Raw genomic sequence first — 20231 nt, 5'->3', positions numbered from 1 at the left:
GTGCTCCTTGAAGTAAAGACCAGGAGCCTGTTGCTGTCATTTTATAGCATTTTAATTCCTTGGACTTCAAAAGCAACACAGAGCTAGAAATAGACAGACTCAGAACCCCTGTGGGTAGGAGAATATGAACTCTTTGACTAGATTCCAGAAATAAGGTGCTCTTCTTAAAGGATAAAGCATTTTTTAAGGCAATCAAGGGATCTTTACACAATAGGGGATGAGGATGGTGCAAGCTGAAAATAGAAATGGTGTATTGAAAATCTAAGTAGGCCCAAGGTGGGCTTCAAAGGAAGAGTTGGTGGTTTGAGGAGACTGAAACTGTGGCGAGCCGCCAGCAGCCCTGGGTGCTGCCGTTGGAGCTGGGAGCCTTGGTCATATCCTTTGGGGCGGTGTGTCTGATATGCTGAGCTTTTGTTAGCAGCAAGAGGGCATGCTCTGCAGCCTGGCCATGTGGGTTTTACTCCTGGCACCATGTGTTTCTATTTATATGACTTGGGCATGTTACTTGGCCTCTCTATGCCTTACTTTCCTTGTCTGTAAAATAAGGATAATGCTAATAGGACCTACTTCATAGGGCTGATGTGAGGATCGAATGAGCTAATACGTACAAAGTGCTTAGAACACAGCCTGGCACATACATAGTGCTCAATAAATGCAAACTGGTACTGTTGATTATTTAATACATTATGCTATATTGTATTGTAATACACTACTTTTTAATATAATTATCTGGTTTCACGAGAAACCATTTGAATCTTTATCTCATTCAGCCTTTATATGACACCAGAGTGATAGTATCATCACAACTCTAGCAACCACATCCATACAGATTTTGTGCCAGCGTGTGCCTGACACATCATAATATATCATTTAATTCTCACAGTAATTCCAGGAGATGGTAGTATTAACCCCATTATCTGGGTGGTGGAAACCAAGACTCACAGTTAGAGGCTCACAGATTGTGGAATCAAGAATTGATACTGGTTTGATATGAGGCCAAGTCTGCACCAACAGTGCTTACCAGGACCTCAGGAGACAGAAGGTGTCCAGAGCTTTGCTTCCCATCTTCTTACGTCATCAAGGGCTGCTCACCCTTCCTGCAGCTGCAGGGAAGAGTTGCAGGGCCTCCTTCAATTGTAGGTCTTAAGACATCACAGCTCTTGCCACCATCTCGGCAGCTCTCTTGAGATCATACTAGGATCCCTGCAGCTTCTGCTGAAACCCTCTTTGCCTGTCTCCACTTCCTCTTAGGGAAAATAGTTACCCAACCACCAGGCATAAATGACTCTTGATCAGGTTTATTTGAAGGCTTTTATTTCTCCCCTGAGGCTCAGGAATCCCAGCTGGTCTTTAAAAGTTATCAGGTCCTCTGCAAGTCTTGCTGGGTTTCCTTTCAAACAGGAAGGTCCTGTTCCCCAAATAGACCTTGCTAAATGCTCCATAATGCAGAGGCTCCACCTGGCTTCACCTCTGTATCCCTAGTAACCTGCTGGACACATGGTTGGTGCACAGTAACTTCCAGGTGACAGAAACAAGGAAGGAAGGAGGAAGGGAGGGAGGGTGTGCTTTTTATTCCAGTGTGTCAGGAACCAGGAAGCTCATCCTGGACTTTATGATTTGTGTAATATATGTTACCAAAATTGTTTGCTGGAAAGCATGCTAATAAAACTGCACACCCCCCACCCCCACCATATAGGCCTTTCTGCAGAGATCTGCAGTTCACAGAAATCCAGAGGTTTCTTTTTTGCCTGCTGTTGTTGATTCATTCCTCTACTCTGAATATTTGTCAGCTGGAGCATGCCATGGGCTGTGCAGTCAGTTGGGGAGGAGAATATCTCCAAGTCCCCATCCCTGCCCTCAAGTAGCTGCAAGTTTCATGGAGAAGGCAGCCAAGTCCGCAGGCAGTAACTGCCACTGCTATAGGTTCACCCTGGTAATAGTGAAGTAACAGGATGCTTTGGGATCATATGGCCCAGCCTGCAGAGGGAAGATGGGGGAGAAATGGTAGAGTGTATCCGAAGGCATCTTGCAGGAGGTGAGTCCTGAAGGCAAACTGGTAGCACAGATGGAAGGCTGGACAAGTCCAGATATAAAGGCCTGGAGATGTGGGGAAAATGTCATGGGGAATGATAGGCACTTGACTGAAGAGAGGGATGAGGTAAGAGACCAGGCTGGAGGAGGAGATTGCAGAATGTGAAAAGATGCTGAGGCTCGGCTGAAGAATTCCAGTTTGATTCTGGGATAATAGGAAGCTAAAGAAAGGCTTTGTTGCAGACTAAGGGGCAGTGGAACTATCAGATTGGTGCTTAGAAAAATCATTCCAGGAATCTTGTTTTAGGGGCATTTTTTATTAAACATTCTCCAAATGCTCCTAAATGAGCAATAAAGGGGGCCTATTTTGAGTTTATCTCAGAGATTCTGTTAAACCCAGAATGTTCCCCTGATGCCAGAAGGAAGATAGGAAGCCAAGATCCCATTGGTTCACAGATTGAGTCTTCTACCTCTTTTAGCTCCAGACCCCAGTGTTTTATAGGTTGGAGTATTCATTATTTTTTGCAACTAGACGAGTATCTTCAAAGGGCAGCGAGGATGGAGAGGAAGTTTTCCTGGTATGAACAAGAAAGCCTGCAGCTCCTAGGAGGCCCTTCCCATCCCTTGGATGGTAGGAGCCCTGCAGCCCTAATTAGGCTGATATCTGCCTTCAGAGTTCTCCATGTGATCTGCAAGGAGAACACAGAAGCTTTTACTCCAGAAACCTTTCAGGGTTTTCCGTCACGCTCAGCCAAGGCAGTGGGAACCAGAGGGAGCCAACAGACAGCAATCGAGGGCACTCCGGGCTTCAGTGTGCAGTTGAGCAGTTGCCAGCCGGAAACCCACCTCATACCCAGCCCTCCCTGTGTGCAGGCACCCAATGAGAAAGACTCCTGGATCTAGGAAAACCACTTGCTCTTTTCTCTTAATGTCCCCGCTTCCTTTACTGTATTAAAAATGTTGATTCAGAGTGCATGCTCTTTTAAATCAGCTTTCTCAGAGAGATGCTGTCTCTAGCAGGGGGAAATTCTTTGTAATCTAAGATCAAGCACCATTGTTCCCTATCTTGAGTATGTCTGGGCTTGTTAAGGTTTTCGTTATGCATTTCTTGGGAAAGTCTTTTGTATTAGCCTCAGGTCAGAGAGTATAGCAGGACTTTTTTGAAGGAATGGCAATTTCAGATTAATTTATTAAAACCATACATATGCTCTTGAGTTCTATTTTCTGTTTCCTGTAAAGACACTGTAAATGTATAGGATGGTCACAGCCATGTTAATTTGTAAAGAGCTATGTGATTCATGGGAAAAGCATTCTGGAGAGATGGAGGGTAAAAAAAGAGTTAACTCCAAGAATGGCTGTGGAATCAGCTGAAGGTCCTAGGATGTGTATTCATCAGATTCCAAAATAAGCCCACTATGGAGTGTTGTAGATGCAAGGATTGTAGTGTTGTAGATGCAAGTGTTGTAGATGTTATTATGAATCTGGATAGTCCAAGGTGGGAGAAATGGTAGAGGTGACAGATTGCAAGGAAAGAGGGAGAAATTGAAAAGGGAAGAAGGTTGGTACTAGCTTTAGGAATGTTTACTCTTGAGAAATAAACAGCTTTTGTTTACCCAGCCATTCCTGTACCCAGACAGACTAGGCAGGTAATGATTAAGCACTGAACCCTAGCAGCTGACTGCCTGGGTTCACATCTTAGCTCTGCTTGCCACTGTGTTTCTGACCTTGGGCAAGTTACCTAACATCTCTGTGCTCTTTCCTCTTCTGAGAAATAGGGATAATGCAACCTACCCATCAGGCTGGTGGAAGAAAGGGTAGTTTGATAATGTTTAGCACTAAGAACAATGTCTGGCCCATGTAGGTGCTCTCAAAGCCTTCACTACAAGTTGCCGCAGGAGCCCAGAAACCGACTAAAGTGTGTTTTTCAAACTGGCTCACTGAGGTATAATGTACAGACCATAAAGTTCACCGCATATAAGGATGCAAGTCAATGATTTTTTTTTTTTTAGCAAATTGTTAGTGTTACACAACTACCACCACACTCTAGTTTAGCAGCATTTCCATCACCCCAAAAAACTCATTTGTCCCTGTTAGCAATCAATCCTTGCTCCCACCCCAGCCCTAGGAAACCACTGATCTGTTTCCTGCCTTTTTAGATGAGCCTTTTCTGGAGATTTCTGGTGTCTTTCACTTAGCATGATGTTTTGGGGGTTCACCCATGTTGTTAAATGTGTCAGAACTGATTTTATTGCTGAATAGTATTCCATGAATGGATAGATTAATACTACAATTTGTTTATCCATTCACCAGTTGATGGGCTTTGGGGTTATGTCTACATTTTGACTAATGTGGTAGGTGCTGTTGTGAACATTCACATGCAACCTGTTTTCATTTCTCCTGGGTAGACTCCTAGAAGTGTGTGAATAAGGTAGATTTCTGTTTCGGCTCTTCAAAGGTGAGCTTGTTGCTCAATGGGAATTGCATGTGTAGAGATAATTCATGGAGATTGCCACCTGCTGCTCAGTTTTACAGGCACCATCACTGTTTCTTTTGTGGAAATAAAAATTCACACTCACTTCTGGGAAACAACCTCTGGGGCCATGTGTGGACACAGTTCACTTTGTTTTAAGGGAAAACACACGCCAAGAATGGTCAGTTTCAGCCTGGCACCTGAGGTGTGCTAATCCAGTCAGTTACTCAATATTAATGGAACACTTCCTGTGCCAGGCCCTGAATTTCTCAGCTATAACACAGATAACCAATACGTGCCTTATCCCTCAAATAGCCGACCAAACGGGGCCCAGACCCCATTTTCATGGCCTTACCTGTCCTTTTTTTTTTTTTTTTTTTTTTTTTTTTTGTTTTTTTTTTTTCTTTATATCCTTCCTACTGACTTTTATATGTGGTCCTGTGTTCTTGGTTGCAGACAATGTAGGTTCCCACCAAAATCCACTTGCACTGAATCTCTCATGGGCTTATTAGTAACTCTGTGAAAGAGATGGCTGCAGTGGGTGGGGTGGGGTGGGGTGGGGGGTTTCTGGACCCCTTTCACACACCACTCAGCCCTCTCTGACTGGCCCTTCTGTTACCACTCCTCTGCTTTGCTCTGAACAAGTGACCCGTCCCCTGGCCCAGCAAACCAAGAGGGCACAAACAAGCAGCCCCTCTACCTAGCGCTTCTCTCAGGGAGCATTCTCTTCCCCTTCTCTGGCCCCTTCTGTATTTTTATGGTGTTTTCCCCAGGCTGCTAATTAGCCTTCTTTACGAAGGCAGTGCTCTTACCTCTTCTTCATGGTTGGTTGTGTTCATTTGTCTCATAAATTGGTTGGTTATTAGACTTTTCGTTGGTTTATGGCTACTGCATGGAAATCTCAGGATAGTCAAGCACATTTAGAGAAATTTGGTGATTGGTTGAAATAATTGTTAGGGAAGAATGCAGATGTTCTGTGTTCTAAGCAGGCTTGTTAACCAGATTGGAAATTACTGTTTATATCTCATTCTGCCTGCATAGGAGCTCGTTGAGTTAGAATAGTTTCCTTTTCTACTGCTGCTGCTATCAAAGCCTCAGGATGCAAAAAACATTCAGTTTAGTTGAGCAGCTCCTGCAGTCTGTTCCCAGCACCAACTATCTGCAAAGCGCCATGTTAGAGGTAAGCTACTAACTTCTATGCAGCCTACAAAAGCCAGATGGCCTTCCCTATCTCCTGGAAGCCTTCTCTGACTGCTACCACCACTTTCCTCTTCCCTAGTGTTAATCTTTTCCTTTCTGCAAGTGGCCTGCGCACCTATTTGGGCATTTGTTTTGTACTGTTCTGTAATTTTTTAGCCTTGGCCTCTCTTACTAGACTGCGCACTGAACCTCTGAGTCCAGGGACTGTGTCTCCTTCATGTTTGTATTTCCAACACCCAGTGGGAGACTTTAATAGCCATTTGTAAAGTACTGAATGAGGAAACTTTCAAAGCCAGCTTACATGAGTGTTTCATGGGGGTTTGTTAAATAGAGGTGCCCTGTCTCAGGGTCTCAGTCCCGTATCTTTCTCCTGTGCTATTGCGGCAGCTTCCTGTCTCTCTGCTTCTGCTTTGCTCCTGCAGTCTGTTCCCAGCATGCAGATCCCATCACCCCTCTTCCCAGAAATCTCCAGTGTCTTCCATCTTACTTCAAGGAAAAGCTCTGACTCCCAGGGCCCTCCTGAACCCCGTCACTTCCGACCCATAATACACTCTGCCAAGGTACCCGGAAGCGCCTGCTCCCCCTGGAATGTACTCCCTCGTCAGATCCTCTGATCTAGATGTTCCTCTGCTTAGAAAGTTCCTCCCAGATGCTTGCGTGGCTCACTCCTTTACTTCCTCATGTCTTTTCCCAGCTGCCACCATTTCAGTGATGCCTTATCAGGACATCATCTCTGCCAACAGTCTCACTTCATTATTTTCTAGAGTACTTACCACCTTTTAATGTACTGCATATATTGACTTATCTGTTGTTTTTCTGTCTCCCTCACTGAATGCAAGCCCTATGAAGGCAGGGTTTTGTGGTTCCTCTGCTTCATCATCCCCTCCCCTGCACTCCAGGCACTAGATTGCACATAGTCATGGTGACAGCCAACATGCAGATGGTGTTTTTGTGTCAGGTGCTTTTCTGAGCACGTTACACATTATGATTAATAAACGGAGGAGTTAAGAGTCCACCAGGCAGTCTGAGCTCTGAGCCCTTATGCTTTTCTGCCTAGTAGCAAGTATTTGTTCAGTGAATGAAGGAATGAGTGCTTATGGTAAAGAGATAAGGCAAGTTGGCACTGTCTTATTAGCCTGTGCTTCAGTTGAATGAAACAGAGGATGCCTAGCCTTCTCTGAGCACCCAGTGGGACTGGCACTTACGGGAGAGAAGAGGCTATGACAGGGGCTTCCATTTCAATTGTGCCCTAAAAGCAGTTGGACCAAAAGATGGCTCTTGTGGATGTAGGTGAATTATCATATGTAATCAGCCAACTCAACTTTTACCTCCAGATCCTTGCAGCAAACAACGGTCAACCTTGGAACATTAACATCACAAAGTTCTTTCTTATCAGTCACCTCATTTTTTTCTCACAGGAATTAGATAAGGAGTGAAGGACAGATGGCATCATCCTCATTTTATGTGCAAGAGCAGGCAGAGCTGAAGAGATATCTATGAAGTCCCACAGCTGGGAGCCAGAACCCTAACCCAGATCCCCAGTTTTCTCCTGCCACCTTCAGGCCTCCCTCTGTTCAATGTGATCACCTTTAGACTTTCCAGGTGGCACCAAGCTTTGAGAAGGTCCTGCTGCTATTTTTACTATTCCTGATTCTGTTGACCCCCAAAACAGACTGCTGAGAGGATGCTAGTCCATGCTCCTGGGGAGAACCAGAAAGGGTTCCTGGAGCTCCAGTGTTCATGTGCAGGATGGAACTGAGCATACCCGTTGAGGGGGACCTTGAGAGGGGAGGCTGCTGTAGTTTACAAAGCAATGAACAGATAGGGCATATCAGTCCTCCAGTGCAGCTTTAAGGGCATTTGCCATGGTTTGGGCCTTGCAGTGCCATCCTGCCCTGCTGGGACCAGGGTGCAAGATGTGCATTCATCTAGGGCTGCCCCAGATTCTGCAGATGTCTCCAATGCCATACCTTGGAAACTACGGGGCACAGGCAGCTCTTCCAAGAAGGGCTAACAGGAGGAAAAGGATTATTTATGGAGCACCTGCCATTTGCTGCATTCTGCTCAGCTCCACTTCTTACTATCTATTAGCCTCACTCTCTGCAGACTAGCAGGAGATGAGACCAGACCAGGTAACACGCCCAAAGCATCACTGTGGTGGGGTAAGGCTTCCAATCTGCTCCTTCTAACTTGAAGCACATTCCTTCACCATGTCACTTCCTCCTTGTCAAACAAAGGAAGACTCTTTGCCCTAGCTTCAGGGTTTTGTTTTGTTTTTTGACATGGAGTCTTGCTCTATTGCCCAGGCTGGAGTGCAGTGGTGCGACCTCTGCTCACTGAAACCTCTGCCTCCCAGGTTCAAGCAATTCCCCCATCTTAGCCTTCTGAGTAGCTGGGATTACAGGCATGCACCACCACGCCTGGCCAATTTCTTTCTATTTTTAGTAGAGATGGAGTTTTACCATGTTGACCAGGCTGGTCTCAAACTCCTGAGCTCAGGTGATCCGCCCACCTCGGCCTCCCAAAGTCCTGGGATTACAGGCATGAGCCACTGCGCCTGGCCTCTAGCTTCAGTGTTAACCCTTGTGCTGCTTCCTGTACCCCATGAGGCTGAGCATGAATAAGGAGCCAAGTTTCTAAAGAGTCTCCAAACTCAACAGGTACAGAGATACTGTCCTCAGCTCTGTTTGTAGGTGTCATGTAAGTAGCGATGTTCCACAGTTTTCTTACAAGTCATGATTCATAAGCCTAAACAGGAGCTTTCAGCCTTCGTGGATCTTCATTTCCCCAGCCTAATCCAGGACTGGGTCAAGCCAAATCCAAGACGCAGAGAGAAACATTCCCACTTGGCTTCTTTCTGTTCAGTCGCATGACTTGGTGTATGTAGATTTAAAAGTCTCTCTATTATAAAATGTAAAGGCTGCAGAAGTTATCCAACTGCTCCTAAAGAATTACAGGTTGAGCGGGCTGGCATGGTGGCTCATATCTGTAATCCCAGCACTTTGGGAGGCCGAGGCAAGCGAATCCCCTGAGGCTAGGAGTTCAAGATCAGCCTGGCCAACATGGCAAAACCCTGTCTTTACTAAAAATACAAAAATTAGCTGGGCGTGATGGCATGCACCTGTAATCCCAGGTACTCAGGAGACTGAGGCAGGAAAATTGCTTGAACCTGGGAGAGGGAGGTTGCAGTGAACAAAGATCATGCCACTGTACTCCAGCCTGGGTGACACAGCGAGACTCTGTCTCAAAAAAAAAGAATTACAGATTGAGTATCCCTAATCTGAAAATCCAAAATGCTCCAAGATCTGAAACTTTTTGATTAACAACATGACACTACCATGGAAAATTTCACACATAATAGTTCTTTAACTTTGTTTAATGCACAAATGTATTTAAAATATTGTATAAAATTACCTTTAGCCTCCATGTTTAAGATATATATGACACATAAATGAATTTTATGTTGAGATTTGACTCTCATCCCAAAGATACTTATTATATGTAAATATTCCAAAATCTGAAAAAATCCAAACACTTCTCATCCTAAGCATTTCAGATAAGGGATATTCAAACTATATAAACAAGGTTGCTTGCATTAGCCAACCAGAAAAACAACCAAAAAACACTTTACCTTTTCCAAATGCCCATGTCCTCACTCAGCTCTGATCATCAGTAACTCCATTGATCACTGTGTGCTTTCATTCTTCCTGTCTGGTGACAACTGTCCCGATGGGATGGGCCGAGTGTCAAAGGCTAGCCAGTAGGTTTCCTGTCACCTAAGAAAGCAACAGCCACCAGTGATCACTGTGTCCCCATTCAGGGTCCCACAGGTCTGTGCAGTCACGCTGTCAGCCTTAGTAGCAGCATTCAGACTCAAGTTATCTTGCCACAATCCAGGCTTAACAAGGGGCCTGGATTGTGCTCAAAATCACCATGAATATAAGGAGTCATTTGAGGGCCTTCCTGTCCGGTTGTCTATCTCTGGTGGTGCCCATGGCTGTATGGGTCCTGGGACACTCTGCTTACCCATTCACCCACTGTGCATCATTTTCAGAAGAGTAAGCTGCATCCTAATATCCCTCAATAATCCAATGTGTTTCTTTTCATCTCTGAATTATTAGACCTTCCTGGAATTCTGTTTGCAGCTGATAGGAATCCAAGTTCTAGGTTTCCTGCCAACTCTTTGGTGAAGCATTTTGCTCATTAACCACCAAAACTCACTCAGGCTGGAGTAGTCGAGTCCGCTTATCATAGGAACACATGAGTGGAGGGCAGCAGTGGGTTTGCCTGCCTTGGTGGAATCAGGATCCTTGATTTAAGGAGACTATAAGAGAAGCTAGCACCAAGTAACCCAGTAGTAACCTACAGTTGCCGTTCTCAGCTGGCAATGCCTTTCTCAGCATTTCCTCCTTCAAGGAGATAGGAAGAAGCAATAACCCTAAGAAATCATCTTAGTTTCTGATGAGGAAACTAAGTCTTCAGACTGTTAGGTATTTTGCCCAAATAGGTGGCTATTCTCAATCATCACCATCGACAATTTGCAACCAGACTATTTAGAGCCTCTGCTCTTCAAGGCTCAAAGGTTACATAGCTGGTAAAAGCAAGAGGCAGGAAGTGCTCTCAAGGCCAGCTGCCCACAGAGCCTTGGGTGGGTTTTGCTTTGTTCTTTCTTACTGTCTTTTGGCTCATTAAAAGTAACACAAGGCCGGGCACGGTGGCTCACACCTGTAATCCTAGCACTTTGGGAGGTCAAGGTGGGCAGATCACCTGAGGTCAGGAGTTCAAGACCAGCCTGGCCAACAAGGCAAAACCTCATCTTTACTAAAAATACAAAAATTAGCTGGGTGTGATGGTGCACACCTGTAGTTCCAGCTACTCGGGAAGCTGAGGCAGGAGAATTGCGTGAACCCGGGAGGTGGAGGTGGCAGGAAACCGAGATTGTGCCACTGTACTCCAGCCTGGGTGACAGCACAAGACTCTGTCTCAAAAAAGTATATATACAAGCACAAGGTTAAAAAAAAGAAAAATGGCAACAGTATGCCCTCTGGATGCAGCTCTGGGTCAGCCTTTGTTCTGGTGCTACACCCACCTCCATGCCAAGGGACCCACCTGGTAGCATGAGACCTTCATATCCCTGTGGTGGCATTCCACATGACAGAATTTCCTCCGACTGCACCAGTGCTAGGAGCCCTGGGCCCTGAGATTACCGATCAACTCCTCCACACAGATCTGGAAAGGAAATGTGAGAAAAAGTAGGATACTCCAGAAGGACACACATTGAAAAGTACATTTCCTTACCACTCCTGGTGCTGGTACTCCATGTTACTTCTCAGGGGCAGTCCTCCAACTCTCTCCTAACCCCTGAGTCCTCCTTAGACCTGCTGGTTTCCTCTACTCCCTCTAGATCCCAGGGTCAACTGGCTCTGCCCAACTCGGAGCACTTAACACATGTTCCTGGTAGGGGGTGCCATATTCCTGCTCATCCTATCATATGCTACTTAGACTATTTCTCCAGTTCTTGAATATATGAAATGTTGTACAGAAGATCCTCAAATAATGTCATTTTGCTATAATGTTGCGAATGAAGAAAGTTGATTCCTGGCCGGGCCCACTGTCTGTGTGGAGTCGGCCCATTCCCCCTGTGTCTTCATGGGTGTTCTTCAAGGACTCTGATTTTCTCTCACATCTCCCAGCTGGGCACCTGAGGTGAATTGGCGTGTCTACATGGTCCCAGCATGAGTGAGTGGGGGTGTATGTGAATGCACCCTGAGATGGAACCGTGTTCCGTCCAGGGCTGCTTCCCGCCTGGCACCCTGACCTGCTGGTATAGGCTCCAGCCACCCTCGACCCTGAGCTGGAATAACAGGGTTCAAAAACAAATGAATCGATACAAATTATTGTACAATAAAAGCTTCATAAAGTCAACGATAATCATACACATGCAAGAAATCAGAGAGAAGGGAACAGACCAGCTGGTGGAGGCAGGCCTGATTGCAGTGCATGTTAGTGATTGATTGATAGTGAATTATGAGGTGGGAGGAGGCACGCCTTACGATTTTCACTTCGCGAATGTGTATTACTCGATTGAACCCACCACCACTACAACTGCTGTTACTCACTGATTCACCAAAAATTGAGTAAATAATTTATCTTACTTACATTTGTCTTTCTTAAATGCTTGTATAGCTCACATTTGTTTCAATGTTTAATATTAGAAGTGTTTTGGGTCTTTATTTAGAAGTTTGGTGATTTTTTTGACAAGAAATGTGCCATAGAAACTTAACTCTTATTAATATCAATTAGCCTGTTGTAAAATTGGTTTCTTTATGTTGTCATTTTGCTTAACGTTGCAGTTTCTGAGAGACTATTCACGACACTAAGTGAGGACTTACTGTACTTGTTTTCAACCAACCAGCACTAAGTCCCTACCAAGGACATAGCACCATATGAGGTGGTATCAGAAATGTCTGCAGTCTTCCTTGGCATGATCTTCACCTCAGAGCATCAGAACCTTGCCATTGAGATAAAAGTAGCGCTCATGAAACAGTGTCATATTAGGTAACTGCCAAGATAGGGTAGACACAGTGCCTTTGGAATCAGAGAAGGGAACAGACCAGCTGGTGGAGGCTTGTCTGAAGATGGGCCTTGAAGAGCAGAGGCTCTAAATAGCCTGACTGCAAAGTGTCGATGGTGATGATTGAGAATAGCCACCCTTCATGGGCAGGCGTGGTGCCAAGCTCATCACAAGTATGACCTCTCATCCTGGAGCCCTTTGTGGAAGGCACTGCTGTTGGTCCCCATCTTGAGGTTGAGTAAGCTGGTGGTTAGAGAGGTCAAGATCTGGCCTGAAGGTATATTCCAGCTGAGCCCCAATCCAGCCCATCCATTTGGCTCCCAACTCTTCCCCATCCCTGTGCTCTCCCAGTGTGCCGCCTCCCATTGCCAGGGTGGTTGGCAGAGCTGGGGATCCCCAGCTGTATCCTTGGCACTGTGGCTGATGGCTTCCTTGTCGTTCTAGGACTTCTGCCATGGGCAAGTGATGTGGCCGCCCCTCAGCGCCCTGCAGGTCAAGCTTGCTGAGCCCGGGCAGTCCTGCAAGCAGGTGTGCCAGGAGAGCCAGCTCATCTGCGAGCCCTCTTTCTTCCAGCACCTCAACAAGGACAAGGACATGCTGAAGTAAGTGCCCTGGGGTGGGGGTGGGGACTCAGCCCCTAGACTCCATTTGGCCTTGTGGGGTAGTCAGGTGAGAGGTACAGGTTTCCACTTCCAAGCTACTGGGCTGTGGGGATAAGGTGTGGGAGGGGAGTATGTTGCAGCAGGATCCCCTGAGAGTTAGCCCAGTGTTGTTACTGTTCCTGTTGTTACTGTTCCAGGTGAGATGAAGTCACCTGGCGTGATGATGTGTTTAGAATTGGAATGGGGGTGTTGTATTTGCATAAATAAAACTGTATCTGGGTTTGAAAATTGTGGGAGGTGTTCAGCTTGCTAATGTTGACCCCAAGAACAGTGGAAGTAGAGGTGGGCACAGAGTCACAGGCGTAGATGGATCAGCTCTTCAGACCCCTGCTGGCAGCCAGGCCCCCAGCAGAGTCTGAGCAGTGCAAGGGGCTGGTGGCGAGTGACATTGTTCAACCCTGGAGTCAGAAAGGAATGAGAAACATGGAGAAGGAGATGGCACAAAACTGCCCACAACAATTTCTAAGAGCAGCCTTTTGCGGCCTATTCCCTTTTGCAGTTTCTTCTAGGTCACTGACACATGGTACATCTCAGGCCGCAGCAGACCTGAGTCTGTGGGGTCCCTTGGTAATGAGATGAGTGCGCCACTGGGAATGCTGGCGCAGGGCTGCACGGGGGAGGTACCTTCCTTGAATTTCTTACCTTGTGCTTACATTACTTAGTGGCACCTTTCCTTTCCCTTTGCATTGACATTTTGAGTTGGGCATTTGCAGTTCCCAAATTTCCATCTGAGGTTTCTTCTGGCCTCTCACCCATGACCCTTGACAGGCCTGAATCCATTCTCTCCATGTTTATCACACCCCACCGTGGTCCACATATTGCATAATTTTCTAGCCTCCCCACCCACCCACCACCTTAGTAGCTATGATTAGGTGTTTTCTCCAAGAGACTAGCCCAGAAATAATAAGACCCTGCTGTCCCAACTCCAGATACTCAGTCTAGCAGGTATACCATTCCAGGCTTGAAGAGGATGTTTAGGAAGTGGAGTGGACCTGGGGCTCAGGGCTCACCTGTCCCTATTCTGGCTTCACGCCTGTTAGTGCTGTTGGCCACTGTTGTTATTTGTGCACCATGGTCTGAGTTGGCCTGTTTCCTGTGAGTCGTCTTATCCGTAAATGTGGTGTAAAACCCTTTGTAGGGAGAGTGTGTGGCCTCTTGTGTCCTGCCTGCTGCAGGGAAGCTCTCATGAGTAGGGGTCTGAGCTATGCTTTTTTTTTTTTTTTTTTTTTTTTTGAGACAGGGTCTCACTCTTTTGCCTAGGCTGGAGTGCAGTGGCGTGAACTTGGCCCACTGTAACCTCCACTTCCCGGGTTCAAGCAATTCTCATACCTCAGCCTGCCAAATAGCTGGGACTATAACTGCACGCCACCACGCCCAGCTAATTTTTGTATTTTTAGTAGAGACAGGGTTTTACCACGTTGGCCAGGCTGGTCTCAAACTCCTGGCGTTAGGTGATCTGCCCCACTAGGCCTCCCAAAATGCTGGGATTACAAGTGTGAGCCACCGTACTCGGCCCTGGTGATGCTATTTTTTTCCCTGTTCTTTTTATGAGAAGACCCAGGCACAGAAGCTGCCCTGATTACACCATGAAAACAAAAGCATAGGCCAAAAGTGGGGACTCGGGGCAGCACCCTGCTCTGCCACCAGACAAGCTTTAGGGAGTGGATAGTGGTCCGGGATGTCTGGAAAGCCTGTGATGGTACCAGAAGCTTCCAGTTCCACAGCGCAAATCTTGAATTGTAGGGTTCTGAGGGGCTTTCCACTCGCTCCTTTTGCATGTAGCTCTTGGAGCAAGGTGGCTTCTTGAGAACCCTGAGTCTGTCTGCCTCAGAAGTCAGAATTCACTATTTACAGACTAGGGACTGTCTGCATAAGCCCACTTCTGGAAGAAGAGATACGAGAAGCGGCATCCTGGCAATGGGACCAAATGGGACTCCTGAACAGCACGGCTTCCTTCCTGGCCAGGCAGGAGTCAGGGCTCTTGGCCCAGGGACTCTGCTTAGGGTCTGGCTAGAAGTAGCACGGGGCCCTACAAAGGCAGGCCACCTCCAGGCCAGGGTCCAGGTCAGGGAAGGCAGGAAGGAGAAAAAGCAAATGGCCACTTCCCTCGCTTCTGCTAGTTTTCTCATCTGTAAAATGGGGATATCCTAGGTGATGGGTAAGATAATGAACCACCCTTGCCAAAGACAGAGTAAAACACCCCTTTCTTCCAGAGAGTTTTGGGCAGTGGAGTAGGCCCGAGGCCACTGAGCCAAGACGGATAAGCCAACCCCAGCCCTGGCCCCTCCCCACCTCCATATCCATGCAGAGTTCATGGGAGCAAAAGGGCTTGGCATGGGACTGTCCTGAGGCCAGGCCCTGTGCCATGGGATCACTTGACCCCACCCCCACCCCCTACCCCACTGTAGAGATCAGGGCTTAGCAGGAGGCTGGAATGAATGCTAATTTTGCAATAAAGCCATCTGAAATTAATTCTCTGAACATAAGAACCCTGCTGAATAACTTGTTCATGCATTTGTAAATACTGATAATGTGATAAAACCCCAGCTACCTGGCAGTCTATTGAGTGCCTGCTCAGTGTGGAGGTGATCCTGGCCCATCCGTATTCATAGCCAATTAGCAATTAGCAGTTCCTGCAAGCCAGTACTGCCTTTGTATCTCCAACTTGGAGCCTGCTTTGAGCTAAGCTTAAGTTCCTTTTTCAGTCTTTGGGTATCCATAGCGTTTAAGAACCACCTGTCCTCACTCTATAGTATGACTTTAGTATATCACATCAGGGGAACCCTTTGGAGTGTCCTGTGTTGTCTTGAATCAGGGCCATTCAGGAAACCAGCCTCGGGTTCTTGTGCCTGCAGGGTGCAAGGGCGCAGTTAAGCGCTAAAGAGGCCACCACAGAGCACGCATGATTCACGTGCGACCCACATCCTCTGGACAAGTCTCCTCCCAGACTGGGGTAGGGACTGGAAGATGGAGGCTCCAGGAAGTGCCAGGGTCCATTCCAGTGTGGCCCAGTGGAGAGGACCTCAGTTCCATACACAGGGCCATGTGTTCCTGCCCAGTTTGTAATTTTGCTACCTCTTAAAGTTGTTTCTTCTAAAATGTTAAATTACTGGCAACTGGGGTTGCTCTATGCGAAGAATTATAAGCAGTACGGTCTAGACTGTGAGTGCTTTGTTACCTGAGAGAGGGAAGGTGACCCTTCGTAGGCCACCTGCTCAGCCCCGCACCATGTTGCTGGGGAAGACAGTGGCCCCAGCCCCATCAGGCAGAGCCAAGGGTAGAAGTCATCCAGGGACTCTGGCAAGACCCTGAACTTTTTGGTAGAAGGTTCTGATTTGGTATTGCTCCTGCTGCACTGAGAGCATCCCAGTGGAGTATTTGCCAGGTGGGGCCTGGCGAGGCAGAGCCAGAAGGAACAGAGCCCTCTTGAGAGGGGGCTGAGGGAGGGAAGGCACTCTAGGGAAGGGGCAGGAGGGAGGGGCAGGAGCAGCAGGGGAGACAGCAGCACTCGCCTCCTGTCCAGTGCATCCTGTCCTGTGTATTATAGGTCTGTGTCAGGAAGGGACTGGTGACTTCTCAGCTCATTGCCTGACTTCAGGTGAGGAAGTGTGACCAGCCCCACTGGAGGGGGCTTTGCCTCTTCTTATTCTTCAAGAGCTATAAATTGTAAACTGAGACCTGATGGGCCCAGAAACTTTAAATCCCATCCTGTAAGATACTAGGAAGAAAGGAAGATGGCACACTGCGGTGGGGTCTCTGAGCAGGAGGATGTGGGTGTTTGTGAGACAGACATTGCAGGGACAGAGAGGCAGACACAGCACCATGCACCCCGTGGAAAGGCAAGGACCACCTAGGGACTGAGGATCCTGGGCTGCAGAGGCTGTTTGGTCTCCATGTGCTCTAGCGACTGGGGAAAGCTGCTTTTCCTCACTGATGACCTTTGTTCACAAGGATAATGGAGTCACCTTCCTGACTGCTCAGGGCTGTAGGACGGGCACATGCATGCCAGTAAAAGGGAGAGCTTAGAAGGGAGCTTAGAAGACACTGGGGCCAGGGAGTTGGTTAGAGCCCTGCATTCCACAGCGCCGCATCCACCAGTTGAACCCTCGAGGAGCTGCCTGGTGTCAGGTACCTGTGGCCTGGTGAAGTGTCTGCTGCTTGAGCAGTCTGCGGTGGTCTCTGTGCATCACCCCAGGCAGGCTTCTGCTGCTGCAGCCTTAGCTGAATCCTGCTCACAGACACACACACACATGTGTGCTTCTGCCCTGGGAGATGGTGGCCTAGAGCCTGAGTCCAGGTGACCCAGGGAGCGGGCAGGAGGGTTTTTCATGGCTCCTGACAATTACACGCCTCGCCATGGGGCCTGAGAGTCGCCATAGAGATTCCTGTGCTCTGGTTAGCAGTGTGCCGGCAGATGGTTTAAGTAAAGCCACAGCAGCTGCTGTAATTCACCTAAAAAAAAGGTCATAAGTATAAACCTGTATCCCAAGGCCATGTTCCATATGTAAACTTGTCATTCAGAATTGAGTTCCAGATATTTTTCTTCTTGTTGTCCGGTTGAGAAATTCTGTGAAGGACCTGGTAACTGCAAGTCTCTGACTCATTTTTCCTTTTAGGAAATCCATAAAAATCGACTTCCTGCCCTCTCCCTTCATGATTCATGACCTTAACTCCCTGGGCATCACCACCTCCCAGCTGGCATCAAGAGCAGGGGTGGTGGCGTATTTAAGGTAGTTGCAGCACTCTCCTGGTGACTGTGGGAGCAAGAGAAGAGAGTCCTGCTCTTCTGAGCAGGCCTGGGCTCCTGGTGCAGTTCACAGGAGCAGGAGGCGCCGCAGGCTCTGGGGGAGGGAGGCCCAAGCACCAGTGACATGCTGAGTTCCAGAAGCAGTTGGGGCTTCAGCTGCAACTGAGCAGGAGCCAGGCTAACAGCCTGGGAGATCTCACCAGAAGCCCCAGCAGATGTGCAGGGAATCGCAGGATTAATGTCGGCGAGGGAAGGAAGGCCCCAGGCAGTTGGTTAGCTAGAGAAAGACAGGGCAGGAGTACGAGAGAAAACGATGCTTTACACACACATACACAGGCATACACATGCACACACACAAATACACACAAGTACATAAACATGCTCTACACACATGCTCATGTACACATATGCATACATACACGTACAAGCCCATCTGGAAGCTTCTCTGAGGCAACGAGAAACCTCAAGCTCCCCATCTTCATCCCCTCCATGTCAGCAGAAAAATGAGACTTCCATGAACCAAGTGAAACAGAAATGGTTGGTGTGTAAATTCATACCACTGGTCAAGCAAGAGGGGAGGTGGTATAGTCCATCCGGTGTCTGCCAAGGCAGGGTGATGATGACGGTGACCACGATCCTAACAATAATGATAGCTGCCATTTATCGACTTACTTAGAGCTTGACTCTGCCATATGCTGTAGAAGCACTAAATTCCTGCAGTAAAGGATTATTTATCCCCGTTCTATGGAAGGGAATCTGAGCCACAGAGTGGCTTACTCATTTGTCCAGGGCCACACAGCTCCTAAGAGACAAAGCCAGGACTCAAACCCAGGTCTGCCCGGCCCCCTGACACCACCTTCTCTGGTCTCAGGTACAGCATGAGTTCCCACCTAGCATTCATGCAGGACACCAGGTGAGGCCACCGCCTCCTTCGGGAACCAAGGTGGATGGGGGCAATCATCCCAAGTTGGAGGGAAAGATATGAGATAAGAGGCCAAAACTGTTGGGAATGGAAACATCAGAATATCCTTGGCCCCCCAAGCAGTGGTCCCAGCCAAAGGAAGCAAAGCCACCAGGCTCCACAGCCTGAGACCACTCAGCTATTGGGAGAAGATGGCAGAGGAGCAAGAGTGCAGGACTGGGGAGACAGGGCCTGCATTCAGGCCTTCTCTGCACATCCTGAAGCCTCAGTTCACCTGCTCTAACTGGGGTTACCATTGCCATGGCTGAAGGGTGGCTGCAAAGACCCAGGGAGGCGATGCCCTGGGACAGCACCTTCTGTCTGATTGCTTTCCAGCAAGAGGCTAAGGCCATATAATGGGAATTTTTTTAAGCCTTTAATTAAAAAGTTAAACATACTTAAAAAAAAACATGTAAATAATGCTTAGCTTTGCCCCATTCTCACTTCTTGGAAGCAGCCATTGCTAAGGCATTGGCATGTAGCTGTCTCAACTTGCAGCCTTCACCTCTCATGTGCACACCGCGGGCTGATTGCTCTGTGCTTCCCATTCTGGGACTCACCTTTCCCCAGGATGACTCTCCTGCTCCTCTCTTCTCCCTCATTCTTTTTCAGTGGCTGCAGGGAACTCTAAAAGCACAGAAGGGCCATGATTTATTTGGCCATTTCCTGCTTGGTGAGTATTTGGGTTGTTTCCAGTTTTTCTCCATTGCAGACAAAGCTTCACTGAGCAGCCTCAAACACACACCCCTGCACACACTCCCTGGTGCACACATGCCTTCCTGAGTCTAGATGCCTAGAGGTGGAGGATTGCAGACGCAGAGGGTGGGCACCATTTCATTTCTAAAGCAGGACAAGACAACTGAACATCCCACCATGCCTCAAGATGGGGGCTCACAGGGCCAGTGACGAGGACAGGCTTTGTCCCTTCATCACCAACCCTTGTGCCTTTCTCTTCCTCTTCAGGTACAAGGTAACCTGCCAAAGCTCAGAGCTGGCCAAGGACATCCTGGTGCCCTCCTTTGACCCCAAGAATAAGCACTGTGTGTTTCAAGGTGATCTCCTGCTCTTCAGCTGTGCAGGCGCCCACCCCAGGCACCAGAGGGTCTGCCCCTGCCGGGACTTCATCAAGGGCCAGGTGGCTCTCTGCAAAGACTGCCTATAGCAGCTACCTGCTCAGCCCTGCACCATGCTGCTGGGGAAGACAGTGGCCCCAGCCCCATCAGGCAGGGCCAGGGACAGAAGTAATCCAGGGACTCTGGCAAGAGCCTGAACTTTTTGGTAGAAGGTTCTGATGTGGTATTGCCCTTGCTGCACTCCGAGCAACCCAGTGGAGTCTTCACCAAAACAAAACGAGAGCATATGTCAGGCCAGGAGCCTGGCTTGTCCCTGGCACAATGTCATTTCTGTTTCTCAAGGAGCAACTGTGGGAAGACTGTCACTGCAGCTGCTCCAGGGCAAAAGAAGGTCTCAAGAGTCCTTTAAAGCAAAACAGAAGGAATTGAGCTGATGGGAAAGAACTTTGAATGGGAACATTCCTAAACCCATTAACTTATTTATTCGGGTGGGAGGGAGGGGACCACGGGAGG

At 47.9% G+C, this 20231-nt stretch overlaps 1 protein-coding gene across 1 annotated transcript in view; it reads left to right on the top strand.

The window, feature by feature from the left end:
• Nucleotides 1-19931, top strand: part of MGAT5 (mannosyl (alpha-1,6-)-glycoprotein beta-1,6-N-acetyl-glucosaminyltransferase) — a 327806-nt gene extending 307875 nt beyond the window's left edge. The window contains exons 16-17 of the mRNA XM_011970295.1: nt 12720-12877; nt 19609-19931. Of these exons, the coding sequence (XP_011825685.1) occupies nt 12720-12877; nt 19609-19807 (357 nt within the window). The 3' untranslated portion in view covers nt 19808-19931. The remainder of the gene's footprint in view (nt 1-12719; nt 12878-19608) is intronic.
• Nucleotides 19932-20231: the final 300 nt, after the last annotated feature.

Source organism: Mandrillus leucophaeus, unplaced genomic scaffold (genome assembly GCF_000951045.1).
Source record: "Mandrillus leucophaeus isolate KB7577 unplaced genomic scaffold, Mleu.le_1.0 Scaffold94, whole genome shotgun sequence".
Lineage (NCBI taxonomy): Eukaryota > Metazoa > Chordata > Mammalia > Primates > Cercopithecidae > Mandrillus > Mandrillus leucophaeus.
Note: the sequence above shows the minus strand (reverse complement) of the source record. Positions and strands in the feature narration are given on the sequence as shown.